Source organism: Bombina bombina, chromosome 1 (assembly GCF_027579735.1).
Source record: "Bombina bombina isolate aBomBom1 chromosome 1, aBomBom1.pri, whole genome shotgun sequence".
Taxonomy (NCBI): domain Eukaryota; kingdom Metazoa; phylum Chordata; class Amphibia; order Anura; family Bombinatoridae; genus Bombina; species Bombina bombina.
In genome coordinates this window covers 1,028,707,811-1,028,734,908 of record NC_069499.1, presented here as the reverse complement: position 1 = coordinate 1,028,734,908, position 27,098 = coordinate 1,028,707,811, and the positions used below count along the sequence as shown (strand labels likewise).

The 27,098-nt window shown below is 38.3% G+C and overlaps 1 protein-coding gene across 3 annotated transcripts in view; it reads right to left on the bottom strand.

Annotated features, from left to right (window-relative positions):
- Window positions 1-27,098, bottom strand: part of LOC128640832 (BPI fold-containing family C protein-like) — a 199,319-nt gene that overhangs the window by 146,010 nt on the left and 26,211 nt on the right. For all 3 annotated transcript variants that reach the window (XM_053693258.1, XM_053693266.1, XM_053693277.1), the window contains exon 7: window positions 21,370-21,461. In XM_053693258.1, the coding sequence (XP_053549233.1) occupies window positions 21,370-21,461 (92 nt within the window). The remainder of the gene's footprint in view (window positions 1-21,369; window positions 21,462-27,098) is intronic.

Here is a 27,098-nt window from a genome sequence, read left to right as displayed (position 1 = left end):
AACACATACGGGAGGGATTGAGGGCCCTATTCCCATGGGAACTTCAATCTAGAAGGGTGGGAGGTTGAGAAACAGGAGGTGAGGACTGCAAGATTGAGAAAGATGTTAATACAGAGTTAGATGAGGGAAATGTTAGGTAAGTAAAATTCATTTATTATTGAGTTGGGTGGTAGGCTTCCCCGAACAGAAAAGTCTTCAGGGAACATTCAGAGGAAGACAGATTAGGGCAAAGCCTGACAGCACGAGGGAGAGTATTCCAGAGGGTAGGTGCTGCACGACAGAAGTCCTGCAGTCTAGCACGAGAGGAGGTGATAGTTGCGGATGCAAGGAGCAGGTCATTGTTTGATCTTATTGGACGGGCTGGAGTATACTTGTGTATTAGAGAGGATAGGTAGAGGGGAGAAGCATTGGTGAGAGCTTTGTATGTAAGTGTGAGAATTTTGAATTTAATTCTGCTGTGAATGGGGAGCCAATGAAGGGACTCGCAGAGAGGTGCAGCAGATACAGATCTATGGGAAAGGTGTATCAGCCTGGCTAAGGCATTTAGGATGGATTGAAGGGGGGGAGAGGCGGGAAAGAGGAAGGCCAGCAAGTAGGTTATTGCAGTAGTCAAGTCGGGAGATAACAAGGGAGTGGATTATTTGCTTTGTGGTGTCAGCTCTCAGAAAAGGGCGAATTTTGGAAATATTGCGTAGATGGTTGCGGCAGGATGTAGAAAGCAATTGGATATGGGGGACAAAGGATAGATTTGAGTCAAGTGTGACTTCGAGGCAGCAGACTTGGGGCAATGGGGAAATGGTGATGCTGTCAACAGGGATAGAGAAGTCAGAAGTTGGTATAGAGCTTGAGGGGGTGATAAGAATGAGCTCAGTCTTGGACATTTTAATCTTTAGGTGGTGAGAGGCCATCCAGGAAGAAATACCAGATAAGCAGTCGCTGACATGGGAAAGGACAGAGGAAGAGAGAGCAGGGGTGGAGAGGTAGATCTGGGTGTCATCAGCATAGAGGTGATATTTGAAGCCATAACTGTTGATAAGTTTACCCAGCGAAGAAGTATAGATGGAGAAGAGTAGAGAACCCAAAAGAGATCCTTGAGGTACTCCAACAGACAGAGGCATAGGAGAGGAGGAGTCGCCGGCAAATGACACAGAAAAAAACCTGTGAGAAAGATAGGAGTGAATCCAGGAAAGAGCAGTGTCACAGAGGCCAAAAGCTCTAAGGGTCTGTAGGAGGAGGGGTTGGTCAACTGTGTCGAAGGCAGCTGAGAGGTCAAGTAAGATGAGTATAGAGTAGTGGCCAATATTTTTTGCAGAGAGAAGATCGTTTGTAACCTTGGTAAGGGCAGTCTCAGTTGAGTGTTTTGGGCGGAATCCGGATTGCAGTGGGTCAAGCAAGGAGTTGGCGGACAGGAAGTGGGTTAGTTGATTGTAAACTAGTTTTTCAAGGAGTTTTGATGATGAGTGGAAGCAGTGATATGGGGCGGTAGCTTTCAGGAGAATTAGGGTCGAGGGATGTTTTTTTGAGTATGGGAGTGACTTTTGCGTGTTTGAAAGAAGATGGGAATGAGCCGGTAGAGAGAGATAGGTTGAAGATGTGGGTAAGAGCAGGAGTGAGGGTGGAAGATAGGGAGGGTATTACATGGGAAGGGATAGGGTCGAGTGGGCAGGTAGTGAGGCATGAGGAAGAATGTAAGGAAGAAACTTCATTTTCAGTGTCTGGATGGAAGATACAGAGGGTGGCAGAGGGAGTAATTGGGCCTGTTGTTGGAATATTGCAGGTTGGTGTTGGGATGTTGCTTCGGATAGTACGTGTTTTGTTTAAAAAGTAGTCTGCCAGGGCTTGAGCACTAAAGACACCGGGGGTGGTGGAGCAGGTGGGTAGAGGACAGAGTTAAAGGTGGAAAAGAGTCGTTTAGGGTTTGAGGAAAGAGTAGATATGAGAGAAGAGAAGTAGGTTTGCTTGGCTAAGTGAAGGTCAGAAGTGTATGAACAAAGAATAAACTTATAGTGTATGAAATCAGGTTCAGAGTGAGTCTTCCTCCAGACATGCTCAGCAGTACGGAGCATTTTTGCAAATAGCGTGTTTGCTGAGCATGCCAGGGCAGTAATTGATGGTGTGGTGTTTTGCACAGCTGGGGAGGGGCAAGTGTGTCTAATGCAGAGGAGAGAGTGGGCTGTAGCGAGATCAGGGCAGGTTATAGTGGAAGTGTAAGGGAGGAGATTTTGAATGATTTTTGAAAATTGGAGCGGGTCCACAGCATGTGTATTTCGGCAGGTGCGGGGGCGGGATGGAGAAGTGGGTTTAGCTTTTGCATTAATATTATAGGTGACCAGGTGATGGTCTGAAATGGGAAAAGGGCGACAGGTGGTGTCAGATATAGAGCAGAGTAGGAAAATACCAGGTCGATGGAGTGTCCATCATGGTGAGTCGGGAGTAGGGTGAATTGTGAGAGACCGAAGGAGGATGTGAGTGAAAGAAGTTTAGAGGCAGCAGGGGCAGGTGGGTTGTCAATGGGAATGTTGAAGTCCCCATGAATTAGGGTTGGTATATTTGAAGAGAGAAAGTGAGGAAGCCAGGCAGCGAAGTTGTCAAAGAATTGGGAGGTTGGTCCAGGAGGGCGATAGATGACTGCCACTTTGAGGGAGAGGGGGGAGAACAGGCAAATACAGTGGACTTCAAAGGAGGAGAAGGAGAGAGATGGGATTGGAGGTAGGTATTGATAAGTGCAGGAGGGGGAGAGCAGGATGCCAACACCACTGCCACGTTTCTCACCTGGCCTAGGGGTATGGCTAAAGTGAAGGCCACCATGTGTGAGAGCAGCAATGGAAACAGTGTCAGAAGGAGATAACCAGGTTTCTGTAATTACTAAAAGGGTGAAAGCATTTGATATAAACAGGTCATGAATGGCTGTAAGTTTGTTGCAGACAGAGCGAGAGTTCCATAGTGCGCAGGTGAAAGGAGTGTGTGCGTGTGGGATGCATTGGATGGAAATGAGGTTATGTGTGTTGCTTTTATTAAAGTTTCTATAAGGAGTGTGTGAGGTAATGGTGGGGATAAAGGTGGGCCCAGGATTTGGAGAGATGTCGCCTGATGCTAATAGCATCAATATGGAAAGTAAGAGTAGGTATGAATGAGATTTATAGCAGTGGGGGTATTTCTGTGAGGTGGTGCAGTTTGTTGATATAGATTTTAAAATAGAAATTAGTTCATGAGAGCTAAGGTATGGAGAAGAAAGGAGAAAGGGGCCTATAAAAACTGCATGTGGAGAAGGGTAAGGTACGAGCATGTGAGCATGCTTGTGGAATAGACATGAGACTGTTAAAAGGAAGAGCAGTCCTGAAAACATGGCAGAATGTTAAGTGCAAAAGATTTTTTTGAATGAAAATATTTAGCTTGCCTCAAATCTTCCTCAAATCTTGTTAAATTTGTGCCTAATTCTCAGCGTTGCCACTTAAATTCTTGTCTAATTCTCAGCCTTGCCACTTAAATTCTTGTCTAATTCTCAGCGTTGCCACTTAAATTCTTGTCTAATTCTCAGCCTTGCCACTTAAAGATGGTCACTTAGACAGATGGAAACTTAGAGAGATGGAATACTCTGCAAACGCTCAGGCCCCAGAAAATGCTCTCCCCTATCTGGTCTTAAATTTATAAGGGTACAGCAGACAGCTGAGTTTAATTGATTGGAGACAGGGAGATAAGTTACATCCAGGTGAGAAGACTAAGAATTGCTACAAGATCAGAGGGATAGGTTCAAGAAAGGAAATTGGGTGGCAATTAATTAATTCATCAAGCAAAGTTTGATAATAGAGAGATGCACATGCTGGGGACAGGAAAGAGCAGATTAATGGAGTAGACAGTTGGTTCACAACAGTTAAAAACACTGTAATAAATCCAGCAAAGACAGAGGGTTTTAAAGGGACATACCAGGAGTTAAAAACAGTGTAATAAATACAGCAAAGACAGAGGGTTTTAAAGGGACATAACAGGAGTTAAAAACAGTGTAATAAATCCAGCAAAGACAGACGCCTAGATTACGAGTTTTGCAGTAACAGAGGTGCGGTGCTAACGAGCAGTTTATGCTCACCGCTCACCTACAAACAACGCTGGTATTACAGGTTTTTTTTAAACCCGGCGTTAGCCGCAAAAAAGTGAGAGCAAAATTTAGCTCCACATCTCACCTCAATACCAGCGCTGCTTATGGTAGCGGTGAGCTGGCAAAACGTGCTCATGTATGATTTCCCCATAGGAATAAAAAAAAAAGCAGCGTTCAGCTCCTAACGCAGCCCCATTGATTCCTATGGGGAAATAAAATTTATGTCTACACCTAACACCCTAACATGAACCCCAAGTCTAAACACCCCTAATATTACACTTATTAGCCCCTAATCTGCCGTCCCCGACATCGTTGCCACCTACATTATATTATTAACCTCTAATCTGCTGCTCCGGACACCGCCGCCACCTACATTATATCTATGAACCCCTAATCTGCTGCCCCCAACATCGCCGACACCTACTTTTTATTTATTAACCCCTACTCTGCCGCCCCCAATGTCGCCGCCACCTAACTACACTTATTAACCCCTAATCTGCCGTCGCCCCCACTATAATAAACATATTAACCCCTAAACCTAGGTCTAAGCCTAACCCTAACACCCCTAGCTTAAATATAATTTTAAATAATCTAAATAAAATTAATACAATTAATTAAATTATTCCTATTTAAAACTAAATACTTACCTATAAAATAAACCCTAAGGCCTAGATTTGGAGTTTGGCGGTAGCCGTGAAAACCAGCGTTAGAGGCTCCTAAAGCTGGTTTTAGGCTACCGCCGGTATTTGGAGTCATTCAAAAAAGGGTCTAACGCTCACTTTTCAGCCGCGACTTTTCCATACCGCAGATCCCCTTACGTCAATTGCGTATCCTATCTTTTCAATGGGATCTTTCTAACTCCGGTATTTAGAGTCGTGTCTGAAGTGAGCATTAGAAATCTAACGACAAAACTCCAGCCGCAGAAAAAAGTCAGTAGTTAAGAGCTTTCTGGGCTAACGCCGGTTCATAAAGCTCTTAACTACTGTGCTCTAAAGTACACTAACACCCATAAACTACCTATGTACCCCTAAACCGAGGTCCCCCCACATCGCCGACACTCGATTACATTTTTTTAACCCCTAATCTGCCGACCGCCACCTACGTTATACTTATGTACCCCTAATCTGCTGCCCCTAACACCGCCGACCCCTATATTATATTTATTAGCCCCTAACCTGCCCCCCACAACGTTGCAGCCAGCTACCTGCAATAATTAACCCCTAATCTGCCGACCGCAAAGAGCCGCCACCTACATTATAGCTATGTACCCCTAATCTGCTGCCCCTAACACCGCCGACCCCTATATTATATTTATTAACTCCTAATCTGCCCCCCACAACGTCGCAGCCAGCTACCTACAATAATTAACCCCTAATCTGCCGACCGCAAAGAGCTGCCACCTACATTATAGCTATGTACCCCTAATCTGCTGCCCCTAACACCGCCGACCCCTATATTATATTTATTAACCCCTAATCTGCCCCCCACAACGTCGCAGCCAGCTACCTACAATTATTAACCCCTAATCTGCCGACTGGAGCTCACCGCTATTCTAATAAATGTATTAACCCCTAAAGCTAAGTCTAACCCTAACACTAACACCCCCCTAAATTAAATATAATTTTAATCTAACGAAATTAATTAACTCTTATTAAATAAATTATTCCTATTTAAAGCTAAATACTTACCTGTAAAATAAATCCTAATATAGCTACAATATAAATTATAATTATATTATAGCTATTTTAGGATTAATATTTATTTTACAGGTAACTTTGTATTTATTTTAACCAGGTACAATAGCTATTAAATAGTTAAGAACTATTTAATAGCTAAAATAGTTAAAATAATTAAAAATTTACCTGTAAAATAAATCCTAACCTAAGTTACAATTAAACCTAACACTACACTATCAATAAATTAATTAAATAAAATACCTATAATTATCTACAATTAAACCTAACACTACACTATCAATAAATAAATTAAATACAATACCTACAAATAAATACAATGAAATAAACTAACTAAAGTACAAAAAATAAAAAAGAACTAAGTTACAAAAAATAAAAAAATATTTACAAACATTAGAAATATATTACAACAATTTTAAACTAATTACACCTACTCTAAGCCCCCTAATAAAATAACAAAGCCCCCAAAATAAAAAATGCCCTACCCTATTCTAAATTACTAAAGTTCAAAGCTCTTTTACCTTACCAGCCCTGAACAGGGCCCTTTGCGGGGCATGCCCCAAGAAGTTCAGCTCTTTTGCCTGTAAAAAAAAACATACAATACCCCCCCCCAACATTACAACCCACCACCCACTTACCCCTAATCTAACCCAAACCCCCCTTAAATAAACCTAACACTAAGCCCCTGAAGATCTCCCTACCTTGAGTCGTCTTCACCCAGCCGAGCCAAATTCTTCATCCAAGCGGAGCAAGAAGAGGTCCTCCATCCGGTAGAAGTCTTCATCCAAGCGGGGCAGAAGAGGTCTTCCATCCGATTGAAGTCTTCATCCAAGAGGCATCTTCTATCGTCATCCATCCGGAGCGGAGCGGCGGCATCCTGAAGACCTCCGACGTGGAACATCCATCCTGGCCGATGACTGAACGACGAATGACGGTTTCTTTAAATGACGTCATCCAAGATGGCGTCCCTCGAATTCCGATTGGCTGATAGGATTCTATCAGCCAATCGGAATTAAGGTAGGAATATTCTGATTGGCTGATGGAATCAGCCAATCAGAATCAAGTTCAATCCGATTGGCTGATCCAATCAGCCAATCAGATTGAACTTGATTCTGATTGGCTGATTCCATCAGCCAATCAGAATATTCCTACCTTAATTCCGATTGGCTGATAGAATCCTATCAGCCAATCGGAATTCGAGGGACGCTATCTTGGATGACGTCATTTAAAGGAACCGTCATTCGTCGTTCAGTCATCGGCCAGGATGGATGTTCCGCGTCGGAGGTCTTCAGGATGCCGCCGCTCCGCTCCGGATGGATGACGATAGAAGATGCCTCTTGGATGAAGACTTCAATCGGATGGAAGACCTCTTCTGCCCCGCTTGGATGAAGACTTCTACCGGATGGAGGACCTCTTCTTGCTCCGCTTGGATGAAGAATTTGGCTCGGCTGGGTGAAGACGACTCAAGGTAGGGAGATCTTCAGGGGCTTAGTGTTAGGTTTATTTAAGGGGGGTTTGGGTTAGATTAGGGGTATGTGGGTGGTGGGTTGTAATGTTGGGGGGGGGTATTGTATGTTTTTTTTTACAGGCAAAAGAGCTGAACTTCTTGGGGCATGCCCCGCAAAGGGCCCTGTTCAGGGCTGGTAAGGTAAAAGAGCTTTGAACTTTAGTAATTTAGAATAGGGTAGGGCATTTTTTTATTTTGGGGGGCTTTGTTATTTTATTAGGGGGCTTAGAGTAGGTGTAATTAGTTTAAAATTGTTGTAATATATTTCTAATGTTTGTAAATATTTTTTTATTTTTTGTAACTTAGTTCTTTTTTATTTTTTGTACTTTAGTTAGTTTATTTCATTGTATTTATTTGTAGGAATTGTATTTAATTTATTTATTGATAGTGTAGTGTTAGGTTTAATTGTAGATAATTATAGGTATTTTATTTAATTAATTTATTGATAGTGTAGTGTTAGGTTTAATTGTAACTTAGGTTAGGATTTATTTTACAGGTAAATTTTTAATTATTTTAACTATTTTAGCTATTAAATAGTTCTTAACTATTTAATAGCTATTGTACCTGGTTAAAATAAATACAAAGTTACCTGTAAAATAAATATTAATCCTAAAATAGCTATAATATAATTATAATTTATATTGTAGCTATATAAGGATTTATTTTACAGGTAAGTATTTAGCTTTAAATAGGAATAATTTATTTAATAAGAGTTAATTAATTTCGTTAGATTAAAATTATATTTAATTTAGGGGGGTGTTAGTGTTAGGGTTAGACTTAGCTTTAGGGGTTAATACATTTATTAGAATAGCGGTGAGCTCCAGTCAGCAGATTAGGGGTTAATAATTGAAGTTAGGTGTCGGTGATGTTAGGGAGGGCAGATTAGGGGTTAATACTATTTATTATAGGGTTAGTGAGGCGGATTAGGGGTTAATAACTTTATAATAATAGCGGTGCGGTCCGCTCGGCAGATTAGGGGTTAATAAGTGTAGGAAGGTGGAGGCGACGTTGTGGGGGGCAGATTAGGGGTTAATAAATATAATATAGGGGTCGGCGGTGTTAGGGGCAGCAGATTAGGGGTACATAGGGATAATGTAAGTAGCGGCGGTTTACGGAGCGGCAGATTAGGGGTTAAAAATAATATGCAGGGTTCAGCGATAGCGGGGGCAGCAGATTAGGGGTTAATAAGTGTAAGGTTAGGGGTGTTTAGACTCGGGGTACATGTTAGAGTGTTAGGTGCAGACGTAGGAAGTGTTTCCCCATAGGAAACAATGGGGCTGCGTTAGGAGCTGAACGCTGCTTTTTTGCAGGTGTTAGGTTTTTTTTCAGCTCAAACAGCCCCATTGTTTCCTATGGGGGAATCGTGCACAAGCACGTTTTTGAGGCTGGCCGCGTCCGTAAGCAACTCTGGTATCGAGAGTTGAAGTTGCGTTAAATATGCTCTATGCTCCTTTTTCGGAGCCTAACGCAGCCATTCTGTGGACTCTCAATACCAGAGTTATTTTAAAGGTGCGGCCAGAAAAAAGCCAGCGTTAGCTACGCGGGTCGTTACCGACAAAACTCTAAATCTAGCCGTAAGATAGCTACAATATAACTAATAGTTACATTGTAGCCATCTTAGGGTTTATTTTTATTTTACAGGCAACTTTGTATTTATTTTAACTAGGTACAATAGTTATTAAATAGTTATTAACTATTTAATAACTACCTAGCTAAAATAAATACAAATTTACCTGTAAAATAAAACCTAACCTAAGTTACAATTACACTTAACACTACACTATAATTAAATTAATTCCCTAAACTAACTACAATAAAATACAATTAAATAAATTTAAATCTAAATTACGGAAAAAAACACTAAATTACAGAAAAAAATAAAATAATTATAATTTTTTTAAACTAATTACACCTAATCTAATCCCCCTAATAAAATAAAAATGCCCCCCAAAATAATAAAAAGCCCTATCCTGGGAGAAGTTGGCTTAGCTTACTTACCATATAGCCAGCATAAAGACTTGCCAATAAATATTCAAAATCATCTTTTATATAAGGATGCTCTAATAGCTTGGAGACTAGCTCATAAATATTTGGAACGAAAGTTCCCAACCTCTAAATATATCCCTCTAGTAGGGAACATTGAATTTCCCTCTGGGATAGATACAAATCCATTTCAGCTCTGGAAAAAGAAAGGACTCCAGAAGGTTGGGGATATATCAGATACTTTAAATAAAACGGTTTTATCTTTCCAGGATCTACAAAATAAATATGGTCTGCCGAGGACTCATTTTTTCGCTTATTTGCAAACGCGACATTATATTATGAATCTAATAAAAAGGGATACCGAGTTTTGGGAGACACCGCTCTTTATTTCATCTCAAATGGCATATGAAAAAGGGTCTTTCTCATTATCAGGATTCTATGGAAATCTGAATTATAGAAACACTAATGAAGGAATGGAGATATTAGCAGATAAATGGAGTGTAGAGGTTGCGGAGAGCCTGACATCGATACATATAAGCGATAGCTTAAAAACAGTTAAAAAGGCAACCCTTGCAATATCTCTTAGGGAATCACAGTTAAAAATGTTACACCAAGATTATATAACTCCACGCAGAATGATAAAATGGAATCCAGACTATATTAATAAATGCAATAAATGCCAAAAGGTAAATGCAGAATTTATACACTTTTTCTATAATTACTTCTGATTAAATACTTCTGGTGTAGAATACAATACTGGATCAAACAGAAACTAAAAATAGAAATCCACTTGGGAATAGCTCAAATTTGCTTATTCAAATGGGACAAGACCCAGTTTAGAGGACAGAATCTGTTAGTAACTATTATCCTCCTAGCAAGGAAATGCATATTAGAACAATGGATCCATAAAAAAGCCCCAACTATGACACAACTGAGAAACAAAATACAAAGACAGTTGTGGATCGAACAATGGGACACTAAGATGGACTACCCTAATAGATTAAAAGGGTTTTTGAACAAATGGCAGATATATATAAAGGCGTTAGACTCTAATGAACAAAAACAAATTCTAGCACCCTTTATAAATACTGAAAGAATAATGGAGGACAGACTTAGAGGGGAGTGGCTCTGCTTGGAAGAAGACATGGGGGAGGCGTGAGGTAGAGAGGGGTGTGTGGGAGGACAGGTGGAGATGAGGGGGAGCCTATAAAAAAAAACTTTTTTTTTTTTCTTTTTTTTTTTTTTTTCTCTTTCTTCGCCCTGCTATCCTCCCTCTCCCCAGCCCATCCCTCCCACTGATACGGCTGGGCTTTGACATAGCAAATAAATTGACTCATATACAAGAAACAGCAATAAGAAATATCTGATTGTAAAATTGAAGAACATAGTGAAATGAAAAGGTAAAAATATGAATCATGTAAAAATGGAATTGTCAATATGTTGATAACAGACGCTTTCATAACATGCAAAAAATGTGTACTAACGAGAAAATTATTGTAACCTAACACTGTGAAATAATAAAAAGAATAAAAAAAAAAAAGAAAAGTAATAGACTTGGTCGATTATGCCACAAGTAAAAAAAAAAAAAAAAAAAAGCCCTATCCTATACTAAATTACAAGTCGCCCTTAAAAGGGCTTTTTGCGGGACATTGCCCCAAAGTAATCAGCTCTTTTACCTGCAAAAAAAAATACAATACCCCCCCAACATTACAACCCACCACCCACACACCCAAACCTACTCTAAAACCCACCCAATCCCCCCTTAATAAAACATAACACTAACCACTTGAAGATCACCCTACCTTGAGACGTCTTCACCCAACCGGACAGAAGTGGTCCTCCAGACGGGCAGAAGTCTTCATCCCATCTGGGCAGAAGAGGACCATCTTCAAGACATCCGACACGGAGCATCCTCTTCATCCGATGGCTGATGACTAAATGACGATACCTTTAAGTGACGTCATCCAAGATGGCGTCCCTTCAATTCCAATTGGCTGATAGAATTCTATCAGCCAATCGGAATTAAGGTAGAAAAAATCCTATTGGCTGATCCAATCAGCCAATAGGATTGAGCTTGCATTCTATTGGCTGTTCCAATCAGCCAATATAATGCAAGCTCAATCCTATTGGCTGATTGGATCAGCCAATAGGATTGAACTTTTATCCTATTGGCTGATTGGATCAGCCAATAGGATTTTTTCTACCTTAATTCCGATTGGCTGATAGAATTCTATCAGCCAATCAGAATTGAAGGGGCGCCATCTTGGATGATGTCACTTAAAGGTACCGTCATTTAGTCGTCGGCCGTCGGATGAAGAGGATGCTCCGCGTCGGATGTCTTGAAGATGGACCCGCTCCAGGTGGATGAAGATAGAAGATGCCGCCTGGATGAAGACTTCTGCCTTTTTGGAGGTCCTCTTCAGCCCGGATAGGATGAAGACTTCTGCGCGTCTGGAGGACCACTTCTGCCCGGTTGGGTGAAGACGTCTCAAGGTAGGGTGATCTTCAAGGAGGTAGTGTTAGGTTTTCTTAAGGGGGATTGGGTGGGTTTTAGAGTAGGGTTGGGTGTGTGGGTGGTGGGTTGTAATGTTGGGGGGTATTGTCTTTTTTTTTTACAGGTAAATGAGCTGATTACTTTGGGGCAATGCTCCGCAAAAAGCTCTTTTAAGGGCTATTTGTAATTTAGTATATGGTAGGGATTTTTATTATTTTGGAGGGCTTTTTTATTGTATTAGGGGGATTAAATTAGGTGTAATTAGTTTAAAAAAATTGTAATTATTTTATTTTTTTCTGTAATTTTGTCTTTTTTTTCTTCGTAATTTAGTTTATTTAATTTAATTGTAATTAATTGTAGTTAATTTAGGTAATTTATTTAATTATAGTGTAGTGTTAGGTGTAATTGTAACTTAGGTTAGGATTTATTTTACAGGTATATTTGTATTTATTTTAACTAGGAAGTTATTAAATAGTTAATAACTATTTAATAACTATTCTACCTAGTTAAAATAAATACAAAGTTGCCTGTAAAATAAAAATAAACCCTAAAATAGCTACAATGTAACTATTAGTTATATTGTAGCTAGCTTAGGGTTTATTTTATCGGTAAGTATTTCGTTTTAAATAGGAATAATTTAGTTAATTGTAGTAATTTTATTTAGATTATTTTAAATTATATTTAAATTAGGGGGTGTTAGGGATAGGGTTAGACTTAGGTTTAGGGGGTAATACATTTAATATAGTTGCGGCGACGTTGGGGGCGGCAGATTAGGGGTTAATAAATGTAGGTAGGTGTCGGCGATGTTAGGGACAGCAGATTAGGGGTTAATACAATTTAACTAGTGTTTGCAAGGCGGGAGTGCGGCGGTTTAGGGGTTAATATATTTATTGAAGTGTCGGCGATGTCCGGTCGGCAGATTAGGGGTTAAAAAATGTATTTAAGTGTTTACGATGTGGGAGGGGGGGCTCGGTTTAGGGGTTAATAGGTAGTTTATGGTTGTTAGTGTACTTTTTAGCACTTTAGTTAAGAGTTTTATGTTACTGCGTTAGCCCATAAAACTCTTAACTACTGACTTTTAAATGCGTTAGGAGTCTTGACAGGAGAGGGTCTACCGCTCACTTTTTCCAAGACTTGTAATACCGGCGTTAGGCAAATCGGTTTAGGGGTTAATAGGTAGTTTATGGGTGTTAGTGTACTTTTTAGCACTTTAGTTAAGAGTTTTATGTTACAGCGTTAGCCCATAAAACTTTTAACTACTGACTTTTAAATGCGGTAGGAGTCTTGACAGGAGAGGGTCTACCGCTCACTTTTTCCAAGAAGTAATACCGGCATTAGGCAAATCCCATTGAAAAGATAGGATACACAATTTATGTAAGTGGATTTGCGGTATGCTCGAGTCGCGGAAAAAAAGTGAGTGGTACACCTGTACCTGCCAGACTCGTAATACCAGCGGGCGTTAAAAATCAGCGTTGGGACCTCTCAACGCTGCTTTTTAAGGCTAACGCAAAACTCGTAATCTAGGTGAGAGGGTTTTAAAGGGACATACCAGGACCTCCATTACATATGCAGCGTCGCCCGCAAAATCCTCAGCTGCCAGATTTTACGCGATATTGGTTTTACATATACGGCGTAGCATACAAGTTACGCACGTATATTTCACCCGTCACTTGCAATTATTACTCCCATAGGCTAACATAGAACCGCGTCACAAATCGGTATCCAATATCCAGCGCAAAGACTTACGTGGCGAAAATGGAGAATCTTACTCCATTGCTACCTCGCCATGAAAGGCAGCTGCAGAAAGCCTTGCGCTGAGTATGGGAGCACCGTAAATCCCAAAAATGCCTGCAAAAATAAACTAACACCTAACGCATGCGCAATGTCTATCTACCTGTCAACCGCAATAACTAATAAAGTCTATTAACCCCTAAACCGCCATAGCCCACAACGCAATAAACCTAATCAAGTATTAACCCCTAAACCGCCATAGCCCACAACGCAATAAACCTAACCCCTAACCTAACCCCCCCTAACCTAACCCCCCCTAACCTAACCCCCCTAAATAAACTAAAATTACCTAATTTACAAACTACTAAAGTTACTATTAAATATAAAAAAATGAACACTACTTTTAAAATACAAATATACTAAGTCTAAATTAAAGGGGCAGTCTAATCAAAATTCAGGAGTAGACTGTCCCTTTAAGCAAGAATTACAGAAAATAAAAAAATCTAAGATTACAGAAAATAATAAATAACATTACAACATTTTAAATAAATTACACCTAATCCCTATAAAAGCCCCCCCCCCAAATAAAAACACCCCCTAATCTAATAAACTACCAGTAGCCCTTAAAAGTATTTTTTGCAGGGCATTGCCCCAAGATAATCAGCTCTTTTGCCCAAAAAATGCACACAGCCCCCCTACCAGTAAACCCCCCCACCCACCAAACCCCCCCCAAAAAAAACTAACACTAAAAACTCTAAACTACCCATTGCCCTGAAAAGTGTCCCTTTAAGTATCACTTCCCTTCCCACACACCTCAGTCATTTGACCAACGGGAAATGGAAAAAGGAATAATACAAAGGTGTAGAGGTGCCAGGCGTTTAGTCAAAAATAACTGTCTTAATAAAAGGGGTGGGGTCGTGGACTCACCATATCCGGAAAGAAATACATTTATCAGGTAACCATAAATTTTGCTTTCTTTCCTAAGATATGGTGAGTCCACAACGTCAGCAATTACTGTTGGGAACCAATACCCAAGCTAGAGGACACAGATGACAGGAAGGGACAAGACAGGTAGACCTAAACAAAAGGCACCACCGCTTGAAAAACCTTACTCCCAAAATAAACCTTAGCCGAGGCCAAAGAATCAAATTTTAAAAATCTCAATAAAAGTTGCTGTCTTGCAATCTGTTTAAAGAATGAGCATCCAAACATGGATTTGAACTTGCAACCTTGCGCTTCTGAAGCTGACATGCTAACCCCTAAGTTACAACAGAAGGCTTCCACAGAATTAATTGTTGAAGGCCCAAACAGAGGAAGTGAGCTGTAATTCCCTCAGGAGGCTGCTAACCAGGAGATTTAAAATTAAAACAAATTATACTTCTCAACCATAAAAAAGAGAAGAATCAGAAGTTTTCTGACCCTGTGATTTCCTAAAAAACCCACAAACATGACATAGGACTGGTGAAAATCCTTAGTCGCCTGTGGGTAGAATTTAAGATCATGCACAACATCCAGATTGTGCAACTAATGTTCCTTATGAGAAAAGGATTAGGACATAGAGAAGAAACGACAATTTCTATCTGAAAAAACACTTAAGGAAGAAAAACCCAACTTCGAACGAAAAACCACCATATCAGCATGAAAGATAAGATAAGGTGATCATACTGCAAAGCCAAGAGTTCCAAAACTCTCCGAGCAGAAAGGATAACAAAAAGAAACAAAACCTCCCAAGATAATTACTTAAAGGGACATAATACTCATATGCTAAATCACTTGAAACTAATGCAGTATAACTGTAAAAAGCTGACAGGAAAATATCATCTGAGCATCTCTATGTAGAAAAGAAAGATATTTTATCTCACAATCTCTTCAGCTCAGCAGAGTAAGTTCTGTGTAAAAAAGTTATACTCAGCTGCTACCCAGCTGCAGGTAAAAAAAAAAAAAAGAAGAAATGAACAGCAGCCAATCAGCATCGACAGTGCTGAGGTCATGAACTATTTTACTGTGATCTCATGAGATTTGACTTAACTCTCATGAGATTTCATAGTAAACTTCCTTAAACTGAATAGGGAAATAAGATGAGTGTGCACGAAAGCTCACTCCCTTAGCTGTCCCGGGGAAGACATAATGATTTGCTGCTTAGAAGTCTTTTACAATGGTATGTGGCTACTGAGGAACTTTTGAGGTAAAATATCTTTCTTTTTTATATAGAAATGTTCAGGTGATATTTTCTAGTCAGCTTTTTACAGCTATGCTGCATAACTTTCAATTGTTTTAACACTTGGGTATCATTTCCATAATATCTATGGAAAGTAATGGCTCAAACAGAACTTGCTGCAAAATGTAAGAACAAGGTTAAGGTAACAAAGAGGAGCAACAGACTTAAACATAGAATCCCATTAGCAAAAGGTGGTAAGCGCTCCAGAGTATTCCTCTCCCTTCTGTGTGTCTTCTGATGTTCTTTGCGTTGTGCTACATCACTTCCGCTGCCCAGTCCTGCAATGAAAAGGTTCCTCTGGGAACTTGAAGCCAATACGCCCAGTCCGGTGCTGTAAGGAATAGGGTAGGAAGGCTTCACCCACGCTTCCCAAACTAAACAAATCCAGCCACGAAACAATCCTAGCACTTAAAGGTATGGACACACCAAGCTCCAAATGTGTAAAAGCAAAAAAGTATTCTTTATTCCATAGTATAGTTCATAAAAACAGCAGCAATGTGTCAAATCAGAAGGAAGAGGAACTTCCACTTCCTTCTGATTTGACACATTGCTGCTGTTTTTATGAACTATACTATGGAATAAAGAATACTTTTTTGCTTTTACACATTTGGAGTTTCGTGTGTCCATACCTTTGAGTTCTAGGATTATTTTGTTGCTAGACTTAAACATAGGCCTGATTCTGACTAGAGCCTGACAAAAAGATAGAACACCTGGCACAGCTGCCAGACGTCAGTGAAATAATTCCGTCTCTAGACTTTCCTGGATAAAGGAAAAAATCCTATGAAACCTGACCTGACTCCAAGAGTAGTCCTTGGATTAACACCAATAAAGATATTTACGCTATACCCTATGGTAAATCTTCCTAGAAAAAGGCTTCTGAACCTGAATCAAGGTCACAATGACCGACGCTTAGAAAAAAAAACAATTAAGCATTTAATCTCCAAGCAATCAGCTTCAGAGAAACGAGATCTGGATGAAGGAATGGACCCTGTGTTAGAAGGTCCTTCCCCAGAGACGACCTCCAAGGTGGAAGAGATGACATCTTCACTAGGTCTGTATACTAGGTCCTGCTAAGCCACGCAGGATCTATAAGAATTACTGAAGCTCTCTCCTGTTTGATACGGGCAATGACTCGTGGAAGGAGAGCAAACAGAGGAAACAGGTATTCTAGACTAAGATCCCAAGAAACTGCCAGAGCAACTATCAGGACGGCCAGCGATCTCACAACCTTGAATTGGAAATTTGGCTTTTTCCTGAAAAGCAATCAGATCCAACTGCAGCCCCCCCCATTTGAGGATTAACCTAAAGAACATCTCTGGAAGGAGAACACACTCCCTGGGATGAACATTCTGTATGCTCAGGAAGTCTTCTTCCCAGATGTCCACTCCTAGAATGTGGATAGCAGATAGACAGCCATTGTGAGCTACCACCCACTGAACAAAACGAGCCACCTCCTTCATGGCTAAGGAACCCCGAGTTTCTCTCCGAGCCACTGAGGTGATATTGTCAGACTGGAACCTGATAAACCGGTTAAGGACAACTGAGGACAAGCACTCTGAGCATTGAAAATCACTCTCCACTCCCATATGTTGATGTGGAGAACCGACTCCTTTTGAGTCCAAAGACCTTGTGCCCTAAATGAGTTCCAGAATGCACCCCAGCCAAACAGACTGGCGTCCTTTGTAACAATCACCCAGGAATGTCTCTAGAACATGCCCTGAGACAGATCCTCCTGAGAAATCACCACGGAAAAAAAGTCTCTAACAGCTGAACCAGATCTATCCTCTGATAGAGATCCGAATGGTCACCGCTCTATTGACTGAGTATGCATAACTGCAGAGCTCTCAAATGGACTCGAGAAAGGGAATTACATCCCGTGGACCCTCATACCAATTACTTCCATACATGGATCCACTGAAAAATGAAGGAAAATCAGCTACAGCTAAATTCAAACTCCCAAACCTCAGGATAAACAAAAGCTAAGCTATCTACCACACCACTATAGTTTGCTATTGTTCGAACAGAAGACTGTAGAGAGAGGTAAGAGGAAGAAATCTTTGATTGTCTGACCTCTGATAGAAATATTATCATAGATAGAAAATCTAATAAGGCCCCCCCCCAAGAAAAAAAAACAATCACCCTTCTAGTTGGAACAAGAGAACTCTTCCCTTTCACTTCCCATCCATGGGAACGTAGAAAAGACAAGAGTCTCTTCAAAGAAAGGATGAGGCCTGAACTATATATTGTCCAGGCGAGCACCCCTGCAATTCTCCAAGACATAAAAAGTCTTTCAAGGATGACTAATCTCAAGAACTTCAAAGGAGAATGTATACTACTTTGAAGGACTATACTCTGAGAAACTTTAAATAAATTCCTAGATCCAGTTCCCTGACTGGAACTGGAGCTATCACTCCCAGAGAGGAATGTCCTGAACCCAGTTCAAGAAAGTCAATCATTATACCTGGACTGTAGATACCCTAGAAAGGTGAAATCTGCCCCTGGGAGGAAATCTTAGATTGCTACACCCTGGTCCAAGATTGGCTGGGATTGCAAAGACTGGACTGACCCTGCAGAAACAGTGAATGGAGGACTTTTCTCTAGTCTATTCCACTTAATGAGTGGTAGAAAATACCTTTTCCACCCGTAAAGTCAGAGATTAATTCTGCCAAACCAGGTCCAAACAAGGTCTCACCCTTGTAAGGAGTCACCAGAAGCTTGGACTTGGAGGAAACATTAAATATAATCCAAATATGGCCACGGTTGTTACATGTCCTAGTCAAATTTGATACTGAACTTGCATCTGCAATATTATAAAGCCCAAGCAGTGCCACTAATCCACAGGTAGGGCTTTCATCTGACCAAAATTTCAGCCACAATGCCTCGTAGGGTAGCACAGCAAGTCTAAGTAGACAAGGCATCACTCTAGATCATCAAATAAACCTCCAGCTTCTTGACCATGGATCAATAAAGGAGCAGCTATCCTCCATAGGGATCAAAGTTCTCTGAGACATAGTAGAAAAGCTCCCTTCTACTAAAGGCACTGTGCATTTTAATGGAGTCAGCAACAGGGAAATCCATTAAAGAACGGGAGACAGGAAGAAAGGTTTTCCTAGCTTCTCCTATTCCTGTGAAAATATCCAAAGCACGTCTAGAACAGTTCCTCATAGAAAGGAGAATCATAGAAATGATAAAGTTAACAAAAACTTCCAAGGGTTGACAACGACAGAGGTATCGATGTCGTCCAAGTAGCTAAAACGTCCTTTAACAGTATACGAGGTGTGCAAGCATACATCTGAAGGAGACTACTTCAGCATTAGATGAAGGAATTATACTGCCCGAATCTGAGATTTTACCCTCAGGAGCTACCAGCCTTAGGAGAGAGAGTGACCTGTGTAGCAGAATGTGGAGCAGAAACCTTACTGTCTGAAACTTTAAATGTCCTCTTGCATTTTCCCTGTAGGTAACGAAAAATAGACAAAGCTGGAGATACCGCAGAAGGTACCTGAGCTGCAAATTCTGTAGGCAAATACACTCCTCCAGGATATTGAGAGGAACCGCAGGGCACAGCATGTGATGCCATAGAGGCTTGAGATGTTTAAGGAGAAAACTGTGGCATTGCCTGAACAGCATCGTCCTGGGAGACATAAGGCTCATAGGAAAACATCTATTTGTACTATACAATAGCTATTGCTTAACATTCAGCATGGAAAAACATAGACATTTTAATCCGTCTCAAAATATTGTTAGAGGCTCCAACCAGAGTATCTTTATTATCTAAAGATTTAATATAAATATGAGGGACAGATGTACATCATTTGTACATAGGAACAGGTTTTGTTCCAAAATCCTGAACATAAGCTCCAAATAACTTTTAAGAGTCTTGAAAAAGACCTGTTATCAAGCCGAAACGCGTCGACATCTAACTGGTGAGATTATTACTGATACCCTTAATAAGGTGTTTTTCAAATATTCTACAGTATTGTTTTTTTCCCTTTTTCACAGGAATTTCTAGATACACTGCAACAACAAATGGGATTTCAAAACAAAATATATCACTATTAAAATACTTCCACTATTTTATCACTCTACACATTTGATCACATTTAACTCCCCCTTTTTTTGGGAGCATTTTATCTTATCTTATTATATATTTTTTTCTATTTTTTTCTATTTTTTTCTATTTTTCTAATTTTTCTTACACATTTTGTATTTTTGTATTAATGACATTTGAGATTTTGGATTATTGGATATCACATTTTTTGATGTTTTAACACAAAATAACTAAGGAGTATTACTTTTACCATACTTTGGACACTTAAACGTATTCACTATTCTGGACACATACATTATAATTAAACCATTGGGACAATCTTATTCACTGGGATTCTCTAAATTGGACTGTTTGCAAACATTCTTATCTGGGACACTTATCTCAAGAAGCATCATTTATTAGTAATCCTTCTTGTAACAATGTCGTGGTTTTAAACATTTGTTGATATATTTTTATCTTTTACTTTTTATGTATTTATATATGCCACTTATATTTACTATTTATATTCATGGATCCATGATTTTTAATATGTTCTAAATTTTGTTTTTCCTGTTTGCAATATACTTCATTGTGTATAATAAAATTGATACATTATATGCTCTCACCTTTGCCTTACTGGCGCTCACTTCATTTATCTACTTAACTGACACATTGTAGGCTGACTAGGCAACCTATTGAAGAGAGCTGTAGGTGTTATTACTAGCGCCGGGCCAACCCATTACCTTTTAATAAAAGTAAGTTATTTAATGACCCTTAACTTAAGGATAAAACCGGGGCATATACATTGAAAGGAAAGCATTAAACATTTCATAAAGCAGGGAGAAGATATCTTAAGCCGGAGACTAACATTCAGAATTGAAATAATTAATACAACCCTAACTTGAGAATTTATTAACCATATCATCATCAATATGCGTAGAGATGATATATCAATTCTCCAATTCCTGTTACATGAATGATCTCACATTTAGGTAAAACCAAGCAACTTCTCTAAAGGTTCAGAAAAAGCAGCATAAGAACTCTGGCTTTCTATAGTAGTTAAAATCTTGCTCAAAGTAAAAGAAATCCTATTTTCTTCAGACACCAAAACTTCACCTCCTCCATGCACCAAGACAAAGAGAATGACTGGGGTGTGTGGGAAGGGAAGTGATACTTAACAGCTTTGCTGTGGTACTCTTTGCCTCCTGCTGGCCAGGAGTGGTATTTCCAACAGTAATTGAAGGCGTTGTGGACTTACCATATCTTAGGAAATAAATGCTATTTTTTTTAAAAATAAAAACCTACAATATACTTTATTTTTGGGGGCAATTGGGGCACTTTTAGAAAATTAAACAGAGATATGATCTTTGGTTAATTTTTGGAGCGCTAACTGCTACTGTAGGCTCGTGGTAGCAATACCAGCCACTTGTAATTGCTGGTTATTTATTAAGCATCGTCCATTTACGGGCACACAATATATTAGCGTTCCACTTGTAATCTAGACCTTATTGTTGTACTGTCAGCAGTTTAGTTAAACTTGTGAACAACTAACAAAAGTGTTTTTTGGTAAATATTTTAAAAAAATGTATATTATAAATTATCAACTCTTAACTCATTACCTTTAAGTCCAGGTCTATGTGCATCCCCTGCACCTTTGGGCGGCTTATCAGACCATAGTTAACCACAGCAACTCCATCCCAGTTTGAAGTGACTGTGAGCAGAAAACAAAATGTTAAAATAAAATAATGAAAACATCATCCCAAAAACATTCTCAGAATAAAAGAAACCCTTCATGTAAAGAAAGCAACATTTTTGATTATATCAAGTTCAAATTGTTATTACTTAACTAATTAGAAAAATTTGAACAACCAATTAATTATTGTGCCATAGAAAAAAGCTAAAAATAACCATAGCTGAATACAAAGGGCAAGTGGTCAACCATCTGCTGACGACAGATACATTTGCACAAGATCTTTCTTGTGCAAGCACAACCCCCTGCTCTAAAGTGATGGGTGATTGTATTTTAAGACCACTGCTTCTTAAGTTGCATAAGTAAGCTTTCACCACAAGGTATGCATCCGAAATTTACAAATAGAGAGCAAAGTTATAATTAAATGGATTAGCCATTGTACCTTACTGTTGTTAGACTTATATTTCACATAATCACATGTCCCCATGTTAGCAACTGGCTGGTGTTAAAGGCCCCTACTTTATTGCAAGTGTAAAAGCTCTCGACAAAGGGTGGTGAGAGTTGGCACTAACAATATATCCTAAGTGCCAAGTTTCTAATAAACTACTCCTCCCCAGTAGTTAAATTAGGAACAATGAATGCAAGCAAAAAATAAAACTGGCGCTGAAAAATACAGCTAGGATATAAACTATAATATATTAAATAATAAGATAAATAATTTCATATATATGAGAACCTATAGAAGCGATTGCCACGGGAAAAAAAAGGTTCATATGTAAAGGAACTATTTAGAGTACTAGAACGCTTCTAAACAAACATGCATGTGGAAAAATATAAACAGATAAATAGCACCAATTAAAATCACAATATATTTAATTAAATACAAAAATACACAACCAAAAAATAACTAACTAATGTCTAAAAGTTGTTGGCAACAAAAAGGGACGTCTCCCTAGATTAAGATCCAGTGGGTGCTGAAGATGAAGATGGTGCTTGTATAGCACAAATAGTGCACTTCAAATAAAAAGTGTGTGGACGCTAAAAACTAAAAGCTAAGAATGTATCAATGTTTATGTTACACCGTAAGGTACCTTACTCCTTGATATGTCGGAACCATCCAGTAGGACTGGCTGAACACGCTGTCTCGTTCAACTAATGACTTCCCAGGAGTTTGTTAATTAGTTGACCTCCGTGTTCTTTTGCAGTAAGTGCTCCGTTATGAGCCTCTGGATCCTACGGTCTTGAGCGCCTGGATTTCTTACTGGAGTGATCCGTGACTGTTTCTGGAAGACACACCTCCAATCCTATTCGTGGTCAGATGACACACCCCTCCTCTGATAGGCAGATGTGTATACATGCTTGGTAAGCTGTGTAGATGTGTCTGCTGATAGTGGTAGCGATCCCTGTATTTTGATCACACTCTATGCCACTGGTATACCTGGTCCTTATATTGGCTTTTCTCCTAAGTCGTTGATAAACTATAGAGTCCACAAAAGGGACTGGATTGCAGCTTGGAGTGTGTATGAGGGTCTTCCTCAAATTCCTGATGATAAATCTTCTTTGATGCTGATACAATTGCTGGATGTGATCTAAGCGTTTCACCCTAAGGGGGCTTTATCAAGATACTCCAGACAAATATAAACCAATCTTATATAGGCAGTCCTACAATCCTATTGGTCAAATTGTGCTTAATCCAATTGGTTACTGTTGTGTTTACCTCCTTCAGTTGAAAGGTGGATTAAAATAATCCCATAGACATGTCTCTTAACATGGTAATAAGATATTGGTGTATGTTACCAATCTAAATGAATAATATGATGATTCTTAAAAAATAAAATATAAATGAAACATAACAATAGTTTACTTTATAACACATAACATAAAATACATCCAAATGATACACAATGGAGGCTCATTATATATAAACTTATCCTGTAAAAATGACAGGATAAGGCCACCTAAATCTGATGATGATCAATATGTCAAAAAAAGGAGTGAAAGTTAAAAAACATTAAATGCGGACAAATTATACATAGTGGTGGTTCAATTTATCTACACTCATCCTGTTGAATGACTAGATCAGACCACCTAAATCAAATGACGGTCAATGTGTCTAAAAGGTGTGTTAATCTGTAAATGTAGAAACATACTACAATTCATCTTACTTAATAAATATGTGCAAAGTGTAATAGTACCGAATTCGGGGTTCTGAAAAGCGATAAAACAAAAACATAAAACAATTGAAGAACATAAAAAGTGGGAGGAATATAGTTAAAGAAATATCGAAATTTATAATTCCGAATTTAATCCCTGTAGTTGGAGGGTTTGAAGTGCGTATTTAGTTTCAGATTCAATCCTAAGAAGTTCAACTTCTAAGTTTCTACCTCTCCAATTGGGAGGCACTTTTTTGATGCCCCAAAATTAAAAATCTGTCAATTTGTTATTATGTTTCTCCTTAAAGTGTTGGTACAGATATGTATCTTTCTTCCCTTTCTCGATAGTCCAAAGGTGTTCACGGATTCTTTCCCTAAGGGTTCTAGTTGTCTCCCCAATGTATTGCTTGTTACACATGCATTGTATCATGTTAATCACCCCTTTATCTTTATATCTTATAGTACTACTAATATTGTATGTCTTTCCTGTTTGTGTAGATTTGTATTGTTTAGTTTTAAAGCTGTATTGACATGATTTACATCCAAAACAGGGGAAGAAGCCATTAATATCATTCCTGAATAGGTTACATTGTTTGCCATTTGTTGTCTCAGTTTTAAACTCACTTGGAGCTAAAATTGTTTTAAGGTTTTTGCCTTTCTATAAATTATATTGGGGTAAGGGGAGACTATATTCCCAATAATGGGATCATTTTGCACTAGGTGCCAGTGTTTGTTCATGATCTTTTTGAGAGTCCTAAAATCATCATTATAATTGGTAATAAGTGGCACGTTAATCATCTCACTTCCCAAATTATTTATTGTTCTCTTATCTTTGTTCTTTCCTATCTATTAATTATATGCCTTTTTTAGCTTTTGTAATTAAAAATTTCTTGTAACCTTTATCTAGGAATTTTCTTTCAAAAATATCTGCTTGTTCTAGATAGTCTGCTGTTCTTGAACAGTTTCTGCGTCATCTTATACATTGTCCCTTGGGTACATTTTCTTTCCATCTTTTTAGATAGTAACTCTCTGAATGTATAAAACTGTTGGCGTCTACTGTTTTAAAGTGTGTTTTTGGTTTCAGGGAGATATAGACTATTTCAATTTCTAGGTCAAGGAAAATTATTTTTTCTTTACTTATCGTGTTGGTAAATTTTAAGCCTACTGTATTGCTGCTCATGCCTGAAAGAAATTTATCAAGGTGGATTGAATCTCCACTCCACACTATTAAGATGTCGTCAATATATCTTTTATAGAACACAAGGTTTGCGCCACACTCATGATTATGGATAATATCCTTTTCCCAGTCACTCATAAACAAATTAGCATAACTTGCCGCAAACCATGTGCCCATAGCTGTGCCTGTTATTTGCAAGAAAAATTTTCCATTAAAAGAAAATAATTTTGATTTAGAATAAACGAAATCCCATCTATTATAAATTTTGATTGGTCTTTGTGTAGTTTACTATCATTGTTTAGATATTTCTCTACAGCCTTTATACCCCATTCATGTTTTATACTTCTGTAGAGTGACGATACATCACTGGTTACAAGATAATAATTGTTTTTTCATTCAAGATTTTATAAAGTTTGTAGTACATCTGTAGTATCTTTTAGTACTCTAAAAACTCTGAAAGGTTACATGTTAGGGATCCGATCCCAGAGATTATTGGTCTCCCTGGGGGTTGGTGATATCTTTGTGTTTTTTGGGAAGATAGTTATAAATGGGTATTTTTGGAAATTTTGATGATAAGTAGTTCAATTCTTTGATATTGATAATGCCTATATCTTTTGCTGCATATAATAGTACATTTAATCTATTGGTATAGATTTTCGTAGGATCTGATTTCAATACACTATAGGTAGTGAGGTCATTAAGTAGTATATTAGATTCGTTCAAATATTTAATTTGATCTTAAATGACCACTCCTCCTCCCTTATCTGCTTGTTTAATTACAATTTTTTTATTCTTTTGTAAACATTGCAGCACATGTTTCTCTTTCAAAGACATATTATATTTTATATGGTTTTTGTGTTTTACATTTTGTATGTCTTTTTGGACTAATTGTTCAAATAATTCTAGATTACTGCCATGTTCATGTTTTGGGTAGAATTTCGATTTATCTTTTAAATTTGTATGTATATAGTTAGGAGGTGGACTAGGATTACTCATGGGGTTTGATGGGGGTGTAAAATTTCTCTCCATAGGATTCTTAATAAAATACTTTTTTTAGTGTCAGTTTTCTAACAAACTGACTTACATTAATATGTGTTTGGAATTTATTCATTCTGGTTGATGGTGCGAATCATGGAGTTATTTCTCTCTTGTCTATAATTATATCTGGCATATTGATTATGTGTATTATGACAGTAATTGTGATTATGATATCTATTATTGTTGTAGTTCCCATAATTCCTATTGTAATTAGTATTGTCAAAATGTGTTCTTGAATTGTTATAGTTATATTTTTTTCTGGGAAATGAAGTCTCTATATATGGGTTTCTCTCTCTATTAGATTGTGTCTTATTCCAATCTCCTCTATTGGGATTGTCGTTAGAATAGTGGGGGTTATATGGACCATTGAAATGGGGAGAATATATTTGGTCTCTCTTTGGTTTTTCATTATTGATAATCTCACTTCTATTTCTTATATTGGATTAATTGGGTCTAGTTGGCTCACTATCAATATCAACTAGTTCAGTGGGTTGTTCCAGATAATCATTCATTTTTAATTTACCCCATTTGGTGTTTAATAAATATTTTCTAAGATCTCCTAATCTGTTAATTATGTCCTTTTGTCTTTCTTTGTATTCTGGATTGTCATTTTTGTCTGTTAATTTTATTCTAATTCCTGAGATATTATTTTCTATGTTTGTAAGAGATAGTTCCCTAGATTTCTTTATAATTCCCATTAATGTTAGTAACGCTTTTTCTAATGTATCTTCCCATTCCTCTTCAAATTGTTTTTGTAGTTCAATGTTACATTTTTTCTTTAGTCTCAAACCCCTTGGAACTATATTTGAGTCAATGTATTTGTCTATAAAGATAAGTTCTGTTTTTTGTTTAAGTTCTTTGATCATATTTTTTTCTAAATCAAACATTTCATCCTTAATGTTGATTACTAAATTTGAATCGCCATTATCATTTGTGAAATTATTATTTAGGTTTGCCAAGAGGTTATCTCTAAATAAAAACATATCTTCTTCCATAATTAGACTATTAGAATATTAAAGAGTGGTGGAGTGTAAGTAAAATGGACAGAATTTCCGAGTGAAAAAATAGATGGAGTAGCTATTAGCGCAACAACAATTGATAGGAAGATGGAGAATGTATGTGGATAAAGGGTGGTGAAAGTTGGCGCTAACAATATATCCTAAGTGCCAAGTTTCTAATAATCTAATCCTCCCCAGTAAGAATAATGAATGCAAGCAAAAAAATAAAACTGGCGCTGAAAAATACAGCTATGATATAAACTACAATATATTAATTAATAAGATAAATAAT